At 45.5% G+C, this 17,943-nt stretch overlaps 1 protein-coding gene across 1 annotated transcript in view; it reads left to right on the plus strand.

Annotated features, from left to right (window-relative positions):
- Positions 1-664: 664 nt before the first annotated feature.
- The window catches only part of Mage (necdin, MAGE family member), a 49,471-nt gene continuing 32,192 nt past the window's right edge, over positions 665-17,943 (plus strand). Inside the window, exons 1-5 of the mRNA XM_077681627.1 lie at positions 665-743; positions 1,315-1,392; positions 1,503-1,556; positions 3,887-3,950; positions 17,694-17,773. Of these exons, the coding sequence (XP_077537753.1) occupies positions 741-743; positions 1,315-1,392; positions 1,503-1,556; positions 3,887-3,950; positions 17,694-17,773 (279 nt within the window). The 5' untranslated portion in view covers positions 665-740. The remainder of the gene's footprint in view (positions 744-1,314; positions 1,393-1,502; positions 1,557-3,886; positions 3,951-17,693; positions 17,774-17,943) is intronic.

Genomic DNA, 17,943 nt, shown 5'->3' on the forward strand with positions numbered 1-17,943 from the left:
GTCGTATGGAAAGTCCAATCGGAAGCAATTGGTTGCAATTGAACGTCCAATGGTCTTTTTGACTGGAAGAGTATTGTTACTAAGGAAGTCTATGGAGCATCGCGCGAACGCTGCCAGCTAGACGCGAGCACGGCAGCATAAACAGCGACAATGCAAGACGGCGGAAGCCATGGCGGAAACGTACGCGCCGTTAGGAGCTTTGTAAAAGTAATTATAACTGCCGAGAGTGAGACAGCAGCCTTTGTAAGTAAGTATGCAAACAGTCGTACACGCTCCTAGGGTTTCCAGTTTCCTGTTTACGAGTTCTTCTAGCTCTTCTCTCGTCTTGTCTCTCCATTTTGCTCCATTTTGCTTCAGTTTACGAGTTAAACCGGCTGCGCGAAGCGCTGCCGCTAGTACAACGTGTCGGTGCTTGCAGCAGTCTCAGAAACACGCAAACAAACTGCGCGGGCAAGCCGGGACCATCATCATCAACAACACGGTTCACAAATGTTCAAACAAAAAAGTTAACAAAAAGTTTCGTCGTTTTTAATTGCTTCTTCTAGTTTGTATCAGTCTTATTTTTTTTTTGTAGCCTAGACAGCAGATAGTGTAGAAGTAGCAGCAGATGCGGCCCGCTAAATAGGGAAAAGCATTACAACGGTCTAGTTGGCAGGTTCATTCCATTTGTCCATGCGTTCCATGCAAACAAAAAAAATAGTCTGGCGGGTAATCTCACGGGTTTCACGCGGACTTTGACGATGGTAAGTAGTATGTTTCCGCAGTACACCGTAATGCTGGCACGTCGTTTTTACCTTAGTGTGCTTTTAAACAACGCAATCATTCGTTTAGTAGCTGAAAATTTTATTCAATGAACGCTTATCTCCGTGCACGTCGACTGTCACGACTGTCGTTCGCGTGTCGTCGGGCTTTGACGCTCGTTCTTTCTGATTATAGCTTACAATCTCGTGATAACTCCTCCTCGCGTTCGATTTTGTTTAACAACCGTGACCTTATTGTCGTTTTTTTTTCTCCTCACATTTCCATGCACTTTGCAGCGAGCAGCGCTTTCATTTTGCGTTAAATATCGCTGCTTTCCTTCACGTTCATGGCAATGCAAGTCCGGTTAGTGCCTTTAATTTCGCGTCTGTCAGTTTGTTTCTTGATGCCATCGCCCTCTAGTTTCGCCGATTTTTCACGTTTACTTGCCCTTATTTCCTGGTCAGCTGCTCCTGTCGAAATGTTGAGTTCTATTTCGCTAACCAGGGTTCCGACTGTCCTGGTGTAGACGATTACTAAAGCATTTCCTCCTCCCGTTTCTTTCATCACGAACAGAAAAAATCCCGTGTTTCCAGGAAGTCCGACAGGTTCACCCAAAGCAAGCTTTCGTTTGCCGGAACCTCTTCGTCACCGGTGAGCCAACAATCATTGTGGTGGGCCAAGCGTCACTAAATAAGCCTTTATTTAGAGGCACACCTTTATAAGCTAGGTGTGCCTCCCTCGCCTGACTTTTTCTCATTCAGGCAGGTGCTGGCGCTGTTCCAGATGGACCGACAACGGACGAGATTGAAAGCTTGGTGAGAACGTCGTGCTGTTTTTTATTTATAAATCACATTGCATCATGTAAACTTTTGTCTGAATTGCGGGACATGTCGTTTGGAAAATTTATTGGAAGTGACCAACCACCACTTCAACATATTCACAGTTTTTAAGCGTGCAACACAAATATTAGTGCAGATATTTCTACACAGTTGTTTGTAATTTGTGTGCTACGTGGCATTTCAAGTGCCTTTGAACCACGCATCACTCAACACAAGTGCTAGTTTAGAGTTACTGCACAATGTCTTTAAAATGCCATCCGAGTCACAGGGGCACATTGTGAAAAAGGGAACGAAAAAAGACAGCGACAGAGAATAAAAAATGCACAGGGTGATGCGGTTTTACCAGCAACTGGTAACTCTATGAATAAACGGAAATATGTGATCTGACAGAGCCCGATAACCCAAACTGATTGACACACACGCGCACACATACATTAATTAAAGTAGAAATAAAACAAATCTACAAGGACAGTAGCAACCCTGGAGGCTCTTTAACTGCCTTTGAATCGCAAACACTCATACTCGTGTGTTCACCGTCTTAACCCTACAATCGTAAGCAAGTTTACAGCTGAAAGAGCAAGTCCTCGACAAAATTTTGGATGGGAAGGTCTTCTGAAGAACACAAGAGTTATAAAACAACAAAAAACAGCACAACGAAGATCCACTGTTGTTGGACAATGAAAAGCCAGTTCCTAACTATAGCCTAATTCTTCAAGGCAATTTACACCTGATAAATAAGTTCCCCAATCTCCGCAATTCTAATCACTAAATATGTTTCTGTGACCAATATCCGAGAAAGTTGCAAGAATGAAACTTGCCAGCAGTGGCGACAACAAAACGTTGTAGGTGAACACTGAAGCTTTTGACATTGAGAATTCTTTCGTAGACGGGTGGAACTTGTGTTTCAAAAGATATTGGAAAAACTCAACTTGTTTGGGCTCCTTTTCACGTAACCAGGTGGTGGAGGTGCAACCCGTTGCCACTGATATTCCAGTTGCAGAGTGGCCGTTTTTAGTTCCTTAAGCGTGCATTTCAAACAGGTTAGTCGTAGTGGTTGGTGACCCACTGAAAGTAGTGGGCAGTGAAGCAGAGCAGTGGTTGGCGTTTCTATTGCCAGCCTCCTTAGGGAGAGAACCCTGGTGTATCACCTGCTATCATGACAACCGTTTTCAGCTAAACTATGATAACCGTATGCGACATGGCACTACTTGAAACCATAAACGCCTCTAGCTTGCTACATTTTTTTGTTTCGAAAGGAACACTTCTACCAGCACCGAGAAATGAGTGTTCTTTGCAAGGGTATATTTCAAATTACTCTCTAAGTGCCCTCTCAGTGTGATGTGGCATATTCCTTGTGGTGCACTGTGGAATAGGCAGGAACAGGCAGTCCGTTAGGTCTACTCGATGCTGTTGCAAACAAGCCGGAAGTTTGGAATCATTAATCAAAGCTAGTAAAATAGTGGGGCGTTCCAGTGGGCCATGTAACGGCTTTGTTCTTGCTTCAGGCAGTGAAAGGTACTAGAACTGGGCCAGCTCACCTAAACCCTTGGTGCCTTGCGAGGAACCAGTGGGCGGGCTTTTCCATTAGCAGTTCAACTTCAAAAGGTACCGTGTTGTATCTCAAGGTACTGGGGAGACGAATAGAGCCAACGTGAAGTGATGCTGCAAGTATCTCCTATGATTCACGTTGACTTCCCCTACGTTTCTGCAATTTAGCCGTTTGTAAATCGCCACAAAATAGCGTTACTTTTTATCTGAGCACACTATCCAGCTGGAAGCCCACAAAACAATTTCAGTATTAGTTAAATGGGTTTGCAACAACCAATCACGCAAGTAGACTTGTAACGGCATAAGCTAAGTATGGGAAAGTAGCTCATGAGGAGTTGCATTTCTTTTTGTTTTTGTCGTGTAGATTATTTGATTGAAGTTCATGTGGCAATGAGTGGTTATCCCACCAGACTATGTTTCAATTTAGTGAAGTAGTATGTTGACTTCCTGGTTTTGTATCGTATTGCGTGGATTTTAATTGTATCAAATGTATGTCATCAAATGATCATTTTTCTAGCGATATAGCATTCAGATTCATGTTGACCTAACACCACGAGAGTGGTGCTCTTTAGCCCCGGTTGCCTTTGCATCAGAAGGTGCTAAGAACACACCTGCTTTTGTGGATTGCTCGCTTAACGATGGATTAGTTTTTTTTTTTCTTTTTCTTTTTATTACTGTGGCGGACTAGTTGTGGCCGGTAATGGCCCGTAACCTGGTGTCTGCAAGTGTTGTAATTCCCACCTGTTCCCTTCCACAAGGTGAACGACACGGTGTACTACCTCTTAATCACCGACCAACACAAGGAAGGTGCCAAGAAGAAAGGTAAGCACTGGGTTCACATGTTGGAGAAAATAACTTGTATCACTCACCTCTTAATTAAAAGTACCGTATTTACTCGAATCTTGGTCGGCCTCAAATCTAGGCCGAACCCCGAAATCCAGAGGGTCAGTAAACAAAAAAAGCTTTCCTCAAATGTAAGCCAAGCGGAAAGACGCACTGGACTGAAGCAAGAACATGCACTTTATTACGCTTGCGGCGCTTGTCGTAGCATGTTCAAAGCTCACTCGTTCACAATGCTTGTTTTCGCCATGAATTTGTTGTGAAAATGAATGTGAAAACTATGCAATCGTTCATTTTCGAAAAATGTCTGGCAAAAATTTCGGGGTTCGGCCTAGATTTGAGGCCAGCCTAGATTCGAGTACGCACAGAAGAAACTTTGGGGGTGTAACTTGCGGGAGAGCAAATGCCAGACAAGGCACGTTCCTTAAAACAGCATCCACAATATCTGAAAGGGACCATTGCGATAAAATACAAATTTGTTTAATCTGAAATATCTGGGCTATAGTAAGCCCGATTCCAGCCACGGAAGATGTTTTCTAGCTAGAAGAACCCAGGAAATATGTCAACCTTTCAAATTTTGCACCACAGTAGCGTGTTATGGGCAGGCGTCACGCCTGCCCATAATCTGCAATGATTATGTGCAGTGATCATGGGCCAGTGATCTGCAATGATTATGGGGCAGCACTATAAACATATTCAGCAGTGTGTTAACTGCACGTTACCGTTCAGGTGATGCGGTCGAATGCAATTAGAGGCCCCACTGCAAGTTGCAGTCATGTTTGGTTTGTTTGGCGTTGCCTTAGGCCAACAGCCATGGTTCGTACTAATACGATTATCTGAAAGCCAATGAGACTTCGCCAGAAAGTAGCAGGGGAGTCGCCACTGCTTTGTATGCTTTCCTGAATGTCTTCACTATTTGTTTGAAGTTCGTGATAAAATTGCTATCATTGCTATTTTGACGGTGCATCCTTTAAATAGGCCACACTCATGTTAATGAAAAGCTCTCTATGGCTCACGGATGGCATCATTCAACTTGTAAAATGCACTACAGGAAAGCCGACTTTACAGTTCACAGGGGTGAGACAGCTGCGCATATTGCACAGTTTTGATACAATTTGTTTTCGTGCGCCAGGCTGCTCCAAATGCTTGAAAAATTTGGAAAATTGCGCCAAACTGCTCCAAAATGGTCTGAGAGCCAAGGATTTTAACGCTCCCGTCAGTTTCAGTGGGGGAAAATGCTTAGTGGCGGCATACTTTTCCAGCATCTGCAAGGTGATGCTATTTGTAACGGTTTAATTGATTGATCATTCAATAAAAAACCCGAGATAGTTATTTTGAAAGTCGCAATGTCGGGTTGCACGTGAGTTTTTAAAGTTATCCCATCAAAAACCATTGCGAAGTCTTGTAGAAAAATTACTTATGTGCACTGAGGCGGCAAACTATTTGTGCAAGGTGATGAAAAAAACGGCAATTTTTGGAGCGCCGTATCTCCTGAATGACATTACAGTTGAACCTCGTTATAAGAGACACTGATGTAAGAGACAAATGGGTATAAGAGACGCTATTCACCCACATGGTTGGCTGCCCTATCTTTCTATTAAATTGACCTCTTTCATGACAGACATCGGATGATGTAGAAGACAGTTGGTTATAAGGGACAAGTTATCCTTGAATTTTAATCAATAATCTCGCTTGTAACAAACATTTTACCTTCAGATGCAGTGCTACCAGTCACTAATTGCAGTTGCTTCCATTGTGGAAACACAGGTGGACGACAGACACCTGCAGTCGCAATTTATTATAACTTCAGTAAACACACAGGGGTTCAGTCAGCTATGAAATGACGATGAGAAGCCCTGCCAATGGAAATGCAACTTACAGAAGTGGTTGAAGCTTATTGGAGCGTGACCGCACATGCGGGCTCTCCCACTCGCGTAGCTCCCAATCAAGAAGCATCACAGATGTTGAGTCCTGCAAGCGTAATGAATAGCCTGAGCACACAGTGGAAGAACCTGTGCGCTCTGGCTATTCATCAGGCTTGTGAACTCGACATCTACAATTCATCCTCCACAAACAGTAAAAGGAAAAAAAGCTTGTAGAATCGGTTGTAAAAAACACTGTAAATACACTCGTGAAGCAAACAAAGATTGAGAACTGTTTCATAAATTCTGGGGGCCAAACATAAATTAGAATGAATCTTCTGCAACATGCTGTAGCGTTGTTTTGAGCTTATTTTAGTCATACGGTGTCCACATTGAACTAGGGTCTGATTAGTAAGTGAAAACATGGTTCCCTGCTTATAAGAGACATCTCATATAAGAGACAGAAACTGTTCCCCGCTACGTGTCTCTTTTAAAGGGGTTCAACTGTACTGGGCGCCGCCATCTTGGGGTGGTGAAAATAGGAAAACATGGCTGCCGGGTGAAGCAGTTGATCGTGGTTCAGGCAGAGTGCCCTTCGCCGACTTCTTCTGTGGTTTTTGTAATGGGTTTGGCTGGGTTCACATTTATTCGTGATCTGTTGCTGGGAGTTGCGCGGCTAGAAAGACGGGAGTTCATCCGAAACAACGTAGTGCTAGCGAATTCGCTGTGTTTCGCCCTTGAGTGTGAGGCGTGGTGTGCGCTTGAAGTAAAATTTCGGACTCATTGTGGTGTTATAAAACGCTGAGTTATTGCTGCCTTTGACAGCGAGCTTGCGAGCGGTGGGAATGGGATGATCGATGCTGCAGAAGTGGCGGTGCAGGCTATATCGCCGCAAAATGTTCAAGCAGTGTCCGATAGCGGGACGGGCTATTATTGCACGCTAGTAATAATGGTTCATCTATCTGAAGTGAAATGTAATGCCAAAAGGGAGGTGGCTAAATATACGAATGTTACTCAAATTACGATCGTAGTGAACATGCACCTTGGGTATTGAAATGGGAGGGCTGGTGGGGTGTGAAGACTGTCACCTCGTTCTGCGCAACTTTTGCTGTGACGAGTCTACACTGGTGTGTAAAGCCGAGTCTGGGATTACAAAAATAATTTGGGCATTCACATAATAGAAGGGCCTTACAATTCCGTTTTCAATTCTATATTTTCAATGGACCTCCACTCTATCTATGCATAGAGGCTAAGATTTAAAAGTTGGTTGTAAAAAGGTAGTGCAGTTTGTACCTTGTGATAACCTGGTAGGAAAAACTTTATTGAAAGGCTGTTTCAGTGTTAGGTACGTTCAAAATCGATTAAAAAGTGCACTCCCCCCCCCCCTTCCCCCCCCGAGTTGCCAAAAAATTGATTTTTTGAGCTCCTAAGGTGACATAATAAATGTCGCTCTTCTGCTCCAACACCAAGATTTCGCTGCTTCAAAAACTGCTCCCAAATCTGATTCAGCTGTCTTACCCCTGACTACGCTTTAATGGGCGCATGAAGCGCCTCGAGAAAAGAAACGCTTCTCGTCGTAAGCAAATCTGTGTCCCTCGTGTTATGAAGTTGTCTGTGCAAGTGTGTATTCTGACAAAGTCAAGGCCGTTTGGGTTTCGGGCTTTCGCTCAGGTTTCACAGGAGAAAGCTTTGCATCTTAACAACCTTTTTCATTAGGAAGGGGCTTTAATTTTTTTTCTTCATGGCCCCTCTAATAGAAATCATTGTTGGTAGTACAATAAAAGCTCATAAATTCGAATTAATGGATAAGTCGGATTGCACATTTCTGTCCACTGGAGCTTCCTTAGAAGTCCATGTATAATAAAGCCTGTTACTTCGAACACACGTGGCTTCAGCCACGGGTAATTCAAACCATGCGCCACTGTGCTGGCAGCTTGGTGCCTGGGCAACAACTAGAGAAGTGCACTCGCTGTCAACACACGAAGCTTCGTCGCCTCTGGGAAGAAGAGAAAATGGAGAGAGAAGTTAAAGCAGAAAAAAAAACAATCGAAGACAGCGATGGGGGACGTTTTGGAAAGAGGTTTCCTGGCTACGTCAATGGGGACGCGAGTTCAGGGTGTTTTGGCATGCTGACAGATGGCATCATTTCTTAGGTTAGACGCTTAGAAGCTGTCGTTGCTAAGCGGGAGTGAGCAAAGCACCGGTGCCACCATATCTTGGAAGTAATGACTGGATGGAATGCCGCCCATCTCTTCTAGAGTTTTGGAGTATGTGCGAACAGGAGGCCACTCGCTCATTAGACAAAATAAGTGCTGGTTTATGCTTTAAAATAGAAAAGGCAGCCTTCAGTCACGGGCTCTTTCAAGCAATTTCTGACGTACCTTGCTGCTCCCGTATTGTGTTGTATGGCTTTTGTTCCTTGCTTTGGTTTCTTCGAACTTTCACTCATTAGAACTGAAGTGAAGCTTTTGCGGTGTAGATGGCATTCCATAGGGGCAGGATGTTTTGCTTGAAGAGATGGTGTGCCCATTTTTTTATATTTTTTACTGGAGTTTAAACTAACCTCACACATCCTGTACTTCTCCATCATTTCCTTTTCGTTGCAGCACATTTTAGATGGGTTCAGTATCTGAATGGACCATATTTGGGCCGCACCCGCATGCATAGCTGTTATTAACTCCAAATCGAGACTGCCATGTCACATCAACATCAGATTTAACAGAAAGAGCGGATAAACAAAACAGGTGTCGAAAAATTTAGCCACCACTACGCTTGCTGCATCCCTAGTCGAGGCCGTTGCCACCGCACTGTCCGCCACCAGTTGCACAGGGTGGTGGGGCGAAAGTAGGGGCTTCAGTGGCTGTCTTATCGTGCTCGAGCCAATCTCCTGCTAGCTGTGCTGGAAAGGTACTCACTTGATGTCAGTTCTCTCGCGACCAGCAAACTTCCCCCCACCCCAATACACTGCCCTTTCATTGTAGGCCATCATTTGTTTGCAATGGGGTCAGTAAAGTAATGCAGAGTTTTTATTTACCTTTTGCGAGAGATGCCATTTGAAGTAGCAATGTGGCGTGAAATTTTACAGCCTGCAGCTAGATTGTCAAGCCTGTTCTTAGCAATGGTCGGCAGACGCAAGCAAGCAAACGGACAGCATGATGCTGGAGCTTTGGCTGTGTCTCTCCAGCTGTGCCTGTTCCTCCCCTCATGTAGTGCCTTGTTCATTTGCGCAAACCATGAATACAAACGAACTCGCCCAACTGTTTCTACGGCTTAACGGGAGCTGGGAAGACGAAATTCAAGTCCAGTTCATTAACCCTTTCAGACACTACGTACACAACTGTGTACATTTCAATCCTGCGTTTTTTTACAAAAAGAAATACCAAAGCTGAAAGTTTGTGCTAGTTTAGCATAATTTTGTATCTTTCGCCTAACAATGAAGATTTTAGGGCCATCTGGGGGCTAGTAAAATTACTAAGAGCATAAACAAACATAACGGCGATGCACGCGACGGCTTCAACAGGTGAGCTTTTTCAACCCTCTCTCCTCGTTTTCTCAAAAGACTTAGCAGCCCTAGAAAATATAGAAACAATGCATATCACACAAATATATACGTACGCGGAAGTATTCACTGTTACTTGGCTCTCCTGACCTCTTGGACGCTATGTACACAATTCTGTACATGACTTTGAAAAAAAAAAACAAGTAAGATTGTGTTGGGGTCAGTGACTTGCCAATTCATATTACTTGGTGAGATACAGAGTATAGAAACCACAAGAAAAATTTTGTAGGGAGAAATGCCTGCGGCCTCTGAAAGGGTTAAAGAGACTGCCTCGCTGCGATAACGATGATGCCAATTTTATTGCAAACTTTGAACAAATGATCAACAGTGGCGATTTTTCTATGTCGCGAAATCTTGTTTGTGGAATTTACGGACGCCGACCTAAGCCAGAGCCAAGAAACGTGGCTGTGCGATTGTGTGGGGCCTCTAGTTTCATTTTATTACTGCAAAGCAGTATGTGTCCAACACCCCCAGTTTTCATTTCGGTGAAGCTGATTTATACTCCTGCTACACTAGCGTCCGAATGTCATTTAAACCAAATGTCATTTAACTCAAATGCCAAGTTGTGCTGCTACACTAGGTTTTGAAATGCCATTCCTGGGGAAGAGATGTCCTTAATACCCATGCCACACTTACACGAAAAATGACATTAAGTGCTTAATGCCTTAACTTTTAATGCCATTAATTCGCTGCTACACGCAAAAATCTAATGCCATTCGCTCTAATGTCATTTTGGTTTAAGGAGTTCCGCACAACTCATTTACCTTCACGAACACCTTAAATCTGCCTACCCTCGAACCCGATTAGCACCAAATGAAACCAACGAAACTCTCAGCACCAGCGTGTTGACACGGAAACATAGCTGAATTTCAAAATAAGGCGATTTTTTGTGCAGCCTCGGTGCCGCAGTTTTCAAGGAGACGAAGTTCACTAAAACAGCGGCAAAAAACAAAACATCGTGTCACTCGTCGTGCTAAATTTTTCGGATTTGGCTACCACTGGTAGGCGATGGCAGCTGATGAAGCCACTTTTAGAAATGGCTCAGACCATTTTTAAGAAAACAGTTTCCCATAACGTTTTCTTTCACAAAAAAAAACATTTGTAACCCTTGTAAGATGTTTTTATCTATGTTAAAGACTTCTAAAATATGAGTGAATTTCTCTTTTTGGTCATGATCACCATCATGCCTAACACATTTAATTAACACATTTAATGCCTGTGTTGTTTCGCGTGTAGCACGGCCCGACCAGTTAATGTCATTTGGCATCTTAAGGCCTTCAGCACTTAATGCCATTTTTTGTGTATGTGTGGCACGGGTATAATATGCCTTTAATGATGAAGAGATGTCAGCCTGGCAGAGAGATCGGCTTGCTACTCCACATGAACATGAGGTGTGAAAATAAAGCGAACGAAGCGCCGACATTCGAATGACATTCGAGCCAAATGAGCAGCGAGAGGGACAATTGGGATTTAAAGTGCCATTTCTAGCACTCGCGTTGAGTCTTCATTGAGTCTTCGATCGGCAATAAAAATACAATACTTCCCTACATAAAACAAACAAACAAATTTTTTGTTTGTGGAACTTTGTTCACTGTTCATTTAGTTAAAATATGAAATCAACATATTTAATTTTCATTCTCTCAAAACCAGTAGGTCAGTTGCAAACAAACAAAAAAAGACTATGTGAACAGCCACCACATTAGAGTCAAAACTGGCGTCTCTTCTAATTTAATACCATTTTACTGCCTTGGACTGCTCCTAAATTTGATTGTTGTATTATTGTACGAAAACAGAACGGGGCGACAACAGCGCCGCTACAGCACGGCGAGCAATTGTGAAAGCTTTCAATCGCTATCGAAATTGTAGTGTAGTACGGCGGATTCTGAATGGCATTCGAAGCACCCCATTTGAGTCAAATGACATTCGTTTCAAATGACATTCGAACCCTAGTGTAGCCGGGGTATTACTTGGCGCCCCCGTGTGCTTCTAAGGTCCCTGAAATTACTAAGGTAGCGCCAACTGCTCCCTCCCTCTCCGCTGCCCTCCTCTTTTTTTCTCTCCCCTCACCCGTGGCGCCGCAGTCCCTTTAACTCCGCGGCGGGGCCGCCATATTTGTTGGCTTCCTCAGAGCAGACGCCCTCGCATCGCTTCGGGCCGCTCGCTGCAGTTTTTCGTGCAGTTTGCTCTTGTTTTCGCGCCGCAGTCGCTCTTTGGTAGCATTAATAGTATTTCTAAAGCCCCGTTTTACCAACACGCATTAAGTGAGGCTGTTTTGTTGTATATTTTTGTCTAGAAGGGGATATTTGCGGGGTGGATGCTGCTTTTATTTGTTTATGTGTGCGGCATGCTCAGGATAGTTCGTGAACGTGAAAGGATCGAACGTGGACGTTTCAAATTGCTCTGTTACAGTAATCCCGTTCTTGCATTTGCGTGATAGTTGTGGTCGTGCAAGCGCTGCACAGAGGGCTCGCGCATGGTTTGCGGTGACCTTGGTTCGCGGCAGTTCGAGCGCTGCGCTGGCTTTCTTGCGTTCGCGTTTTTTGCGTTAGTTGTAGATCATTAGGCAGCGCTCAGTATGCGTCCCGCAGTAGCTACTGAGATTCATGCCACCTTTATTTCGTGCACTTTCCGGTGCTTTGACGCTGTTGCAAAATATATGTCACCTTCACGTCGTTATAGGCTGCTGTCAGGGTCAAAGTTCTCGCGTCTCCTCGTTGGCCTCGCCCATGACGGCTGTACTTTTGGCAGTGCGTCCGTGGCATAGCAATGTTCGTGCGATTGGCGTTCACAATTACTTCGAGTAAGGCCCTGTCGGGCATATCTGGAAAAGGCTGGCACAAAGAACGCGCAGCTAAAGAATGCGCTCAGCTTACAATTAGCTGTAGTGCCCAGTTCTATAATAACTACCATATTCCAAGGCCACAAGCGCGCTAACAAGCGCAATTGTGAACCCTTTTTATGCTGTACAGCTAACATTGATTCATGTGTGGGCTTTGATAAATTACAGCTTGCTACAGCCGAGCAGGCCATGACTGCACTGACCTTATTCAAGCAGCCGAAGGCACAACAACTCGGCATCGCGAGGCTGCATAAAGTGACGCCGGCGCAACACTTGTTTGAAACGAGCAGCTGACATTCGGCTGTTATCGGTTGTTATACGCTGGCGGCTTCGATAAGGCCTGCTCTGAGGCAGCTGAGCCTAAAATGGCGAATTTAAATGGACAGTGGTGGCGAAGAGAAGAAAAAACAAACGCGGGGACGAAGTACTACGTCACTGGCTGTTGGCCAATGGCACGCGGCGTTCGCCGGTGAAAAAGAAAATGGCAAAAAACGAAGGAGGAAAGGAGCGCGGGCGAGGGCGAAAGGCGGCGAGATCTAAAGATGGCGCTACCTTAGTAATTTCAGGGACCTTATGTGCTTCTCCTCGCCAACGCCGACCCCGTTTTCACATCTACCGTATTTTCCGGTGTGTAGGTCGCGGTTTTTTTCTGAAATTTTCGTTAGTGCGTCTTATCTACCGGTGCGACTTATGTATGGAAGAATTCCGGTTCGCGGCGGCCGCGCGTGGGCAGCGCACGTTAGGAGACACAGCTCTATGGTCAAAATGGATCCGAAGCCCAACGCTACTGTGTTTCTCATAGCCCATATGTCACTTCAGGACATTAAATCACAGAATTAGCAGTTTATTCCAGTCGAAAACAATGATAATGGCCTGCGACAACCGCGCGCCACTTTCTGCCATGCGTAATATCAAATTGTGAGGCCGCGTGTTAAGCAGGCGGGTGTGAGGCTCGCGGAGGAGGATCAACGACAAGTGATGCCGTGGGCTCAGCACAAGTAAGAAACATATATTCTGGGAAGGACACACAAACACCCGAAGAAACAACACTAGGGAACTAACGGCAACAACAGAGAACAACACGCGGGCGACGCGGCGGAATGGCTAACACCAGTCCAAACCAAAGTTCGTGCGAAACGGAAAACGAGGGGACACGCTCACGTTCCCGTCTGCTCGACGCTGGGCGGGATTATGTCGATGGCATGTGTGGAACGTCGGGGGACCGTCGCCGGTTGAATCGCAGTGGTCGTCGGTCGGAACGCCGATGCTTGCGCTCGTGCCTGGCCTCTCTAGGCCTCGCCCCGAACCTCGGCCCGGATCACGCTTCGGGACCTCGCCAGCGGGAACAGGCAGCTCTCGTCGCGGCAGAGTAGTCCCGGAACAGCCCCCGAGACGGTTCTCCGAGCCCGGTGCACGAACGCTCCTGGCCTGCCTCGAACCGCCTCCCGAGAAGTACTGGCGCTGTCTCGCCCCTGGTTACCGCCGGCACACTCCCCTCTCGTGCTCTTCCCTCCGCGTGGACCATCAAATGCCAAAGTAATATCAAACTGGGTAGCAAAAATAAAATCCAGCTTATAAATTATTACAGAGTTACTCTGAAGGAGGTAAACGTGCGGCTAATTTTTAAAATGACAGCTTGCTGATAAGTTTAGATTTTCAGGCCGCTTCCGGTCGCGTCACTTCCGCCCGCATGACACCTTTATTGCGCTGATTTACGACAGCACGCAAGAGACGCGCTACGTTTGGAGAGGTGGCCAAATGGGTCTCCGACTCTTGGGACTCCATTTTTACAAAAGCAGTTGTAGCCAGGTTCATAAAGGCCGGAATGATCCGTTCCCGCGAGTGGTGACGATGTTGGCGAGAAGATATCAGTGAGTCGGAGGGTGATAGGGATGTGCTGGGCGGAACTCCCACTTGAAGTTGCTGAATTGTTTGTTAGCGAGTCGGAGGAAGAAGACTTCGATGGTTTTGCCTAACGCCGTTTGTAAGTACATGCCATCTGTGTGTATCAACAAACCATTTTTGAGAACTTTGTTCTGTCAGGATTTTGGACGGGAGATGCACGTGTCTAGCCCTCCTCACCGGGCGATGCGTTGATAGGCGGCGGCCGCCGCAACCATGTACTTTCGCCGCTCTTTCTAACGATCTGATTCACTGTGAGTTTACCTAATTAACAAGTGCGTCTTGTACACCGGTGCGTCTTATACACCGGTGCGACTTATATACGTTTTTTTTTCGGAAAAACTGTCATTTTGAGGGGGGTGCGACTTATACAAAGGTGCGACTTATAGACCGGAAAATATGGTACTATTCCCAGGGTGTCTACCAACCTGGAAAACAGGGAAAACCTGGAATTCTCAGGGATTTTGAGCAGTCTGGAAAAACTCAGGGAAAACTCATGGAATTTGTCCTTCTATCAGGGAAAATTAGCTGTACTTTATAAAGGAAAATTCACGGTAATGCTGGCTCAAGTAACAGCACGTCAAAAGTAGAGAGCCCTCTGGGGCCGTCGCTGATGGCGCCGTCTGAAGTCTTTGGTTCCAGTGAGAACTAGCTTCATACAGCTTGCGAGTCACTTCCCCCCCCCCTTCCCCCCTCCTGACCCCCTGTACGCTCCCCTTGTGTTCTGGCATGTTTCCCAGACTCCTGAAAGGCGGAAGAAAATGTTGCACGCCGCGATAGCTTGTTGGGGCAGCTTAAGGGAGTCTGCAGGGGCAGGGGCAGTAGTAGCTTTCAATCCTATGCTGGAACACCTGGCACCATCTACTGTGGTTTCTAGTTAGTTGACGCACGTTGTGAATCTTTGAGATGTGGATCTGGCGTAATAATAAAAACACATTTCTCTTAATTTCCAACTTTAAAAGATCGCAGCTGTGTTCAAAATACTTTAAGTATCAAATACAGACATTGTACCCTGTTTTAAGAGTTACCTTTAACTGCAAGCCAGCACTATATTTCGCTGCGTGCCAAAAGAACTTTACGCTGAGTCACAATAGTGGGGTGTAGTTGAGGTGTTTCTGATTTCCAATGTGAATCCCAAATACTCTTCTCGCTTATCCTGCGCAGCGCTTTGATGCTAGAAGTATGGTGGCATTTAAGGGCACCTAATGTAACGGTGTTTCAAGATGCAGGTGTCCCTCATCCAAACAAAAAAAAAACTCTTTGAAGCAGTGAAATACAGCACTGAGGCATTGAGTGCGAGCTGAGAACATGGCAGTACGGTTTTACCTTTTTTTTTTTTTTTTCATTATTTCATTCACTGTGAACTTTCCTACCACCCTGTTATGTTTTCTTTCGAATGAGATAAAAGTTACTAGTTAGCATTCACACTTTATTATGTTATATTTTATTTTATAAGGCGCTTTTTAGAGGGTAACGGCAACCAGTGAAGGGGTGTCAGCCCATGTTGACGTTAGAGTTCTGTGTCACTCAGGGAATTTATCAAAAAGACTCAGGGAAAACCTGGAAAACTCAGGGAATTTCAAAATGTCAACTTGGTAGACACCCTGTATTCCTCACCATCACCGGTGCTTCTTTCACGAGCTGCGCAATCAGCTGATAACGGTGGTAGGCCCTTATCAGGTGTTACCAGAGGAACATGCATGCTTTGAATGCCAGCGTGGGCCCATAATTGTTTTTGACAGGCTTTCCGCACGACATTTTCGCTCGCGTATTTCACGCCTAAGCATGCGCCCATCACCGGTTGCTGGTTTATGCGCACACTGGTTCGGGGCGGAAGGGGGGGCTTTCATGCACAGCTAGTCTTCATGCCGCTACTGAAGACATGCGCGTTCAGCTGGCGGGAAATTTGAACTTGGAACTCACGTGAGTCAATGCAACCTGTCGGCTGTCCTCAGTGGTCGAGCAACCGTTTGGGCTTAGGGTGGTGTGTTACACAGACAGAGAGATTTCTACAACATGGTACGGGAACGGGCAGCCATATGTTTGTCCACTGGAATGAAGCTCGAGTCCTTTCCAGGTTTTAGCTCCCTATGGACAGATGCGGGTCGTTCGCTCGGAGGAAGAACAGCGGGATTTGAAGTAGCATCTGCCAGAACAGAAGCGCGAATGGGTGCAAAAACAACGTAACGCCGTTTCCCCCACAAGTTCCAGTTCGCCGAGTAGCTGAGGGGAGGAGGAATATGCCTTGAATGATAAAGAGATGTCAGCCTGGCAGCAAGCTTGGCTTGCTACTCCACATGAACATGAGGTGTGAAAATAAGCGAACGAAGCGGAGACACAAAAACTCAAAACACTAACAAACGCAAATGAGCACACGCAAACTGACCGACGCAAGAACGCGCACAGTAGTAAACTTAAGGCAAACGTTCACAGGGTTTCGTTTAGGTCGGAGTCACAGAGATATGACTCCAAGGCCCTTGTATTCCGTGCTGCCGCAGCAGTCGTTGTGAGCCAATATTTCTTGTTCAGCTTGAAGGACTTCTAGAGCGGCAATTTTGGAGGCACTTTTCACTGCTAAGCACGGGAACACAAGTGTTTTCCGGTTTATCAGTCACGATTTGGTTTTGGAGGGAGGGGGTGGAGGGAGGCGTGCATCCGCAGAGGAAAATTTCATGCCCTCACTGATGACATGTTTGTTGTTCTGGTGGGAGGTTTAGACAAGTATGTCCACTGCTCCAATGCGAACTTTCCGTTGTCCGCAGCGGTCGAGCGGGTTGGGTTGGTGTGTTACGTGACTGTGAGATGTCTACGATGTGGGAGGGAAGCAGACAGCTCCACGTTAAATTAAATCTCCATGTTAAATCTCGAGTCCTTTAAAGTTTCATTGGACAATTGCTAATTGCTTGATCACAAGTATCAAGAAAACATGTCTTGTTTTGTGTATTTCATGTACTGCATCCAGCATCCAGCTTTGCAGGTCATCCTTCTTCACAGATTGGTAGGGCAGTAATTGTTGTATCTCTTGAATGCTGATGGCCAGTGAACACAGAGGACTGAATGAATGAATTTATTGTACAAAGATGGCCCTCTGGCTTGTTGGGGAGATAGGGGAAGGAGTTAGGGGTTGGTAAAATTCATGTTCTGTTGACAAGGTGCCTCCCTACAAAGGACCACAGTGAAAGAAGCACATTGTTAGCATGATTCTTTCGGTACAGCCAGTCTTGTAGAAATGTGATGCTAGGGAGCTTGTGTCTTGTGTGGATTCCTTCGAAAACCGTACTGATTAAAAATGTTCTCAGTGCTGGCCCATGACACGTCACTCCTGCCTATATTACATCACTATGGCGCGAAATACGAAAACTGTTCAATATTTCTTACATTGTTTTTTTTTTTGGGCTGAAGAAACATCTTTAGTGGCTTTAGTGGCTTGAATGGAGGAGAGTGAGCTACCAAAGTCTAGTTCTTTCAAACAAACAATGTTGTATTTTGTCTTTCTTCATGGTCCTTTCAAAATCACTGCTAGTCATTATTTATCACGTGCTAAACCTCTGCAACTCTTCCAGACATAGTGAAGAATGCTCTGAAGAACAACGGGCGAGTGCTGCGTACCGTGATGCCTCTGGCCAAGAAGAAGCTGGAAGACGTAAGCTGAAGACCTGCTTTTTTTTACCGGTGACTTAGTCAGCCTCAAGCATGACTTGCAAAAGCGGCCACATTTGAATGGCCATAGTTCATGTGAGCCTTTTTTGAAGAAGGGCTAACATGAGGGGAGTGCGAGAAAAGTAGCTGATTGTGTGATTTCTTGAGTCACCG

The sequence above is a fragment of the Haemaphysalis longicornis genome, unplaced genomic scaffold (genome assembly GCF_048455015.1).
Source record: "Haemaphysalis longicornis isolate Haplotype H1 unplaced genomic scaffold, Haemaphysalis longicornis Haplotype H1 scaffold_8, whole genome shotgun sequence".
In the NCBI taxonomy this organism is placed as follows: Eukaryota; Metazoa; Arthropoda; class Arachnida; order Ixodida; family Ixodidae; genus Haemaphysalis; species Haemaphysalis longicornis.